Genomic DNA, 6,000 nt, shown 5'->3' with positions numbered 1-6,000 from the left:
ATGACATATAGAGAGTAAGCAAGTGGTATAAATATTGGTGGGACGTTTGGTTATACTATTTAGTATATCTTGTCGATTTTCATGGGGGGTAGAGCCCTGGGTATGTCTTGGAAATCTTAAGAATCGGGCAAGTAGCACTTTCATATTCCCCAAATTATTCAGATCGGCCCAGATTGTGTTGAGCATGCCTCACTCGAATGCTGAGCGAACTTTTTCATTGATTGGCCTAAACAAGACTGACACCAGAAACCTTGAAGGCACCCTGTCGTCAATTATGACCATGAAAATGAGCAGCCTTGAACCCTGCTTCAGATACAAACCTCCTGCAGAGGTTGTGAAGCAGGCCAAAACTGCCCCTGTGGCATACAACAGGCCTAATATGTAACTTCTATGTTCTGCCTCTGCTGCGGAGTGTACACGCACACACACACACACACACACACACACACACACACACACACACACACACACACACACACACACACACACACACACACACACACACAGCCCCCCCCCACACAGCCCACCGCAGCCAGCCAGCCAGCTCTGGGGAGCTGGGGTAACTATTGTCCCTTTTTTTTTTTTTTTTTTCTCTGTCTTTATTTGAGATGCCTGTCTTTATTTTGTAATACTGCAATCAATAAATGAATTGTACATTTTGAAAAAAAAATGTAGGGTTGTCCAAAAAATTAGCCACTCACACTAATATTTTAGAGTCTCACTCCAGCCAAAGGCCCAAAGTTGGCAACCCTGCAAAAGTTATATGAAGTATGAACTTTGAATCGAGGAATTAAGCGACAGAAGGGAGGAGCGGAGAAAACGAGAGAGAAATCCAGGAAATTACTGTTGGCTGGCAGTGAAAAATGCGCGAAACTGACCGATTTGTTTTTTAAGCCGCCAAGTGCAGCTTTAGCTAGTAGCACCAGCGCTAGCACTAATGTTGAAGACACTGAGCAAACAGACCAGGGGCAGGGAGTAAGACAGGAGGACAGTGAGGAACAGTGAGGACAGTCAGTCTTTATGCATATTAAAGTTAGAGAGTTCATCACCAATGGGGCTACAAAAGTGCGGTTATTTCCGTGCATGTGAAGTTATATCTGTGTGTTGCGGGCACGCGCGTGCGTGCGCGTCCCCGTGTGGGCCGCTGGTGGGTGAAAATGCCGGGGCCGTTTTTTAATCCCAGTCCGTCACTGGTCAGATTATTGGCAGAGGTTATGTTACACCAATGAGGACATTACTTAAAACGCTACACAGTGTCCCTTTAAGTCAGGACAAAAGTGTAATTGTCTTCTGGGGTGGCAGTAGCTCAGGAGGTAGCGCGGGTTGGGTGTCGAGGTGTCCTTGAGCAAGGCACCTAACCCTAACTGCTCCCGATGAACTGGCCGTCGCCTTGCATGGCTGACTCCACTGTTGGTGTGTGAATCTGTGCGTGAATGGGGAATGTGAGGCAATATTGTAAAGCGCTTTGGGTGGCCAATGGTTAGAAAAGCGCTAAATAAATACAGTCCATTTACATTCGGCAAATCAATCATACTCCTGCTTATCACTGATAAGCGAGCGTGTGGCTGCCATCCGTAATGAGGTGGTTCAACTCTGTGATGCTATCTCTGCCGTTAGGCTGGACAACGACACAGCACACCCAGTGGATTACCTCAATGAACCGCTGAACGGGATTGGCCGGCCACTGGACATCGGCTTCCTGTTATAAACCACCGGGAGGGATTCTTCATCCTTGAGGGCCTGTCCCACACAGCTGAGGACCTGTGTGTGTGTGGTGTGTGTCCAGAAGGAACAAATACACTAAACTTAACAAACGCTTAGCAAACACACACGTTTATCCACACATACACACACACACACACACACACACACACACACACACACACACACACACACACACACACACACACACACACACACACACATAGAAGCAGGCACCAAGTCCACTCCAATCATCAGTGCAACTCAAAAATTCACGCAATTATTCTTATCACACACACACACACACACACACACACACACACACACACACACACACACACACACACACACACATCCTGTACAGCTGAACGACCCTGGATAGGCCCCGCCCCCCTCACGCCCCTCCTCTCGACGGTGGACCCCTAGGTGTCAGCCATGACTTCTCACACTCATCATTCAGGTAAGCTATGGATCCCCATCAAGCTCTCCTCTGTGCAGTCTCTCACTACTCAGTTTCTTTTTTACAAAGCAGAAACTAGCAGCCTTGAGCTCCAATGTCCTCACCCCAATCCCTAGTCCTTCACCTCGTTTCACTCAAATCACTGCCTTTATCCAATCTTTGAATAATGCTTTAGTGCTCTATCAACAGCAGATTATTTTATATGAATCTGTTCCATTTTAGCAGGTAGGGGTTAGGGGGCATCTTGCCCTAGGATGCCTGTAAGTATTCAGTGGACATTGAGTGGTTACAACCATTCATTCACGCATTCACACACCGACGGCGGAGTCAACCACACAGGTCGACAGCCAGCCACACTCACAATCGTGGTCACCTGGGGCCTGGCCGCCGCTCAGCCAATTAGACGGAGAGGCTGCTGGCGTTTGAAGGACGGTCAACAGTATGGGCTGGAGTAGATTAGGAGGTTGGCTGGTTTGATTTGGAATAAAGCAATTAGCTCTGGCTACTTTTCCTCACAGTGCGGAACGATACGTGGTGGTGGGGTATGATACATGCTGACGTGGCCGGTAGTTGCGTTTAGGTATATGGGAATCAGTGTTGGGGGTCTGGTGTTGTAGTTATTCTGTTTCTGGGGAGGGTTGAGTTGTAAAGGGTATAGATGAACTTTTAGGTCGATCCTTTATTGTTTTCCTGCAAGAGTCACTTTGAAAAGTGAACTTCGATGTAGACCAGAGTTTATGGGGTCAGTTGTTTTGTGTTTGTTTTGTCGTACTGTGATTCTGACCCAGGCTGGCGTGTTTATAGCTATCATATACTTCCTGTGGTGTCTTATATTGTTCGATCAACGATTAACGAAGCTCTGTGTCACGGTTAACTACACTACCGTTCAAAAGTTTGGGGTCACTCAATTGTCTACAGTCTAAAGTCTAGACAATGTTAAAGGTCACATGGCATGAAAATCTCACTTTATGCGGTTTTCTTACATAAATATGAGTTCCCCTAGCCTGCCTATGGTCCTCCTGTTAAGGGAGGTACGTAACGTGGGGACCCAAGTGCAGACACAGACTGAGGCGGGGTAAAGGGAAACGGGGTTTATTGATTGGCAGGCGGGTAGTCGGACAGGCGAGGGGGTCAGGTAACGGGCGGGCAGTCAGGCAGGCAGGGGCTCGGCGGTAGGCGGGTAGTCAGGCAGGCGGGAATCCGGCAACGGGCAGGCAGTCAGGTAGACGGGGGCTCGGCGGTAGGCGGGTAGTCAGGCAGGTGGAAACTCGGCAACAGGAGGTCAGGATACAAACGGAGAACTAGAGACGAAGGGCAAAGGGTTACTGGAGGACAGAGGACAACGGGCTAGGCAAGAAATACTGCTGGTAGGTACGTTACTAACTGGGTAGTGATAAACGACGAACTGGCGCCGGCAGACTGGAGATCCCCGGCTTAAGTAGAGGACGTTTGATGAAGATGGCGAGCAGGTGTGCAGAGGAGATGAGGCCCAGTGGCACCAGGCGGCCACTAGATGGTGGTGTTGGGCCGTGTGACAGGCCGTGGCGTGACAGTACCCCCCCCTCTACGGACGCCTCCTGGCGGACGCCCAACCACGGAAGGATGATCGCGATGGTAGTCCCGAATGAGAGAAGCATCCAGAATACGATTCCGGGGAACCCAGGAGCGCTCCTCAGGACCGTACCCCTCCCAGTCGACGAGGTACTGGTGTCCTCGGCCGCGGCGCCGCACGTCAAGGAGGCGACGAACCGTCCATGCCGGGAAGTTGTCAATGATCCTGGGAGGAGGTGGAGGCGGGGCGGGGGGGGACAACGGGCTGGTGGAGACGGGCTTAACCTGGGAGACATGGAAAGTCGGGTGCACCCGGAGGGATGGGGGGAGTCTGAGGCGAACAGCACAGGGGTTTACCACAGTCTCGATCTCGAAAGGACCAATGAAACGGGGGGAAAGCTTGGGAGGAGCTCCCTTCAAAGGAAGGTCCTTCGCCCGAAGCCAAACCCTCTGTCCGGGAGCGTAGTGGGGAGCAGGTAGACGACGCTTATTGGCCTGCAGCTGGGAGCGGGAGGATGCGCGGAGCAACGCAGCACGAGCGCGCTTCCAAATGCGTCGGCACCTGCGCAGATGGGTTTGGACTGATGGAACCGCAACTTCTCCCTCCAATTCAGGAAAAAGGGGTGGTTGGTATCCCAGCGAAGCCATGAAAGGGGAGAGTCCTGTGGAAGCGTTCACCAGGGTGTTATGGGCATATTCGACCCAGGGGAGCTGAGAGTTCCAAGAGGATGGACTGGCGTGGGTGATGCAGCGGAGAGCTGCTTCCATCTCCTGGTTAGCTCGCTCGGACTGTCCATTCGACTGGGGATGAAAACCGGAGGAGAGACTGGGCGTGGCACCGAGAGCCTTACAGAAAGCCCGCCAGACTTGGGAGGAGAACTGGGGACCTCTGTCGGAGACAATGTCAGTGGGGATTCCATGCAGGCGGAAGACGTGTCTGACCAGGAGATCGGCGGTCTCCCTTGAAGATGGGAGCTTGGGGAGTGCGATGAAGTGCGCAGCCTTAGAGAAGCGGTCGATCACGGTTAGAATGGTGGTGTTTCCTTCGGACGTGGGCAGGCCGGTGACGAAGTCCAGGGCGATGTGTGACCAGGGACGGCTAGGGATGGGTAGGGGCCGCAGGAGTCCAGAACGAGGGTGGGTCGAGGTTTTATTCCGGGCGCAGACGGTACAAGCTGAAATAAATGAACGAACGTCTGCGTCCATGGTTGGCCACCAGAACCGCCGACGGAGGAAGTCCAGGGTGCGGGTGATACCTGGGTGGCAGGTTAGCCGGGAGGAGTGCGCCCAGGCCAATACCCTGGATCGAACCGAGTCAGGGACGAACAAGCGGTTAGGAGGACCGGTTAAGGGGTCAGGCTGCTGTCCCTGCGCGAGGCGTACCGCGGACTCCACCTCCCAAGTGAGAGAGGCGATCAGGCGAGCGGGGGGCAGGATGGTCTCGGGGTCAGCACGGGGGTCCTCAGGGGAGTACAGGCGGGACAGGGCATCCGGCTTAACGTTCTGGGAGCCAGGACGATAGGTGAGGGTAAAGTTGAAACGACCAAAGTACAGTGCCCACCTGGCCTGGCGGGAGTTCAGTCTCCTTGCTGACTGGATGTATGCTAAGTTGCGGTGGTCGGTCCATACAATAGACGGATGCTCCGCGCCCTCCAACCAATGTCTCCACTCTTCTAGAGCGAGTTTAACGGCTAAGAGCTCACGGCTACTGACGTCATAATTCCGCTCAGGCGGAGAAAGCCTTCGCGAAAAGAAGGCACAGGGGTGAAGCTTGTGGTCGGAGGCTGAACGCTGGGAGAGCACCGCGCCCACTCCGGTGTCCGAGGCGTCAACCTCCACCACAAACTGGAGAGAGGGGTCTGGTTGAACGAGAATGGGGGCGGAAATGAAGCGCCGTTTGAGGCCCTGGAAGGCGGTTTCAGCCTCCGGCGTCCACGCGAAGGTGCTCTTGGTGGAAGTCAGAGCCGTGAGAGGTGCCGCAACCTGACTGTAGCCACGAATAAAGCGACGATAAAAATTAGCGAACCCGAGAAACTGCTGCAGCCTCCTGCGGGTTGAGGGAGAGGGCCACTCAGCCACCGCAGAGACCTTGGAGGGGTCCATCTCTACCTGGCCCTGGCTAATAATATACCCCAAAAAGGAGACTGTCGAGGCGTGAAACTCGCACTTCTCCGCCTTAACGTATTATCTATTCTCCAGCAGTCTCTGTAGAACCTGTCTGACGTGAACTCTGTGCTCCTCCACAGACTTCGAAAAAATGAGTATATTATCAATGTAAACGAAGACGG

The 6,000-nt window shown here is 52.9% G+C and overlaps 1 protein-coding gene across 3 annotated transcripts in view; it reads left to right on the top strand.

Annotated features, from left to right (window-relative positions):
* The first annotated feature begins 768 nt into the window (after nucleotides 1-768).
* LOC132455142 (histone deacetylase 4-like) overlaps nucleotides 769-6,000 on the top strand; it is a 181,008-nt gene continuing 175,776 nt past the window's right edge. The window contains exons 1-2 of one of the 3 annotated variants that reach the window (XM_060048870.1): nucleotides 769-884; nucleotides 918-2,161. In XM_060048870.1, coding sequence (XP_059904853.1) covers nucleotides 2,137-2,161 — 25 coding nt within the window. In that variant the 5' untranslated portion in view covers nucleotides 769-884; nucleotides 918-2,136. Of the gene's footprint in view, nucleotides 2,162-6,000 lie in introns of all 3 variants that reach the window. The other 2 variants (XM_060048873.1, XM_060048872.1) reach the window with 2 other exon arrangements.

The sequence above is a fragment of the Gadus macrocephalus genome, chromosome 4 (genome assembly GCF_031168955.1).
Source record: "Gadus macrocephalus chromosome 4, ASM3116895v1".
NCBI lineage: Eukaryota > Metazoa > Chordata > Actinopteri > Gadiformes > Gadidae > Gadus > Gadus macrocephalus.
Note: the sequence above shows the minus strand (reverse complement) of the source record. Positions and strands in the feature narration are given on the sequence as shown.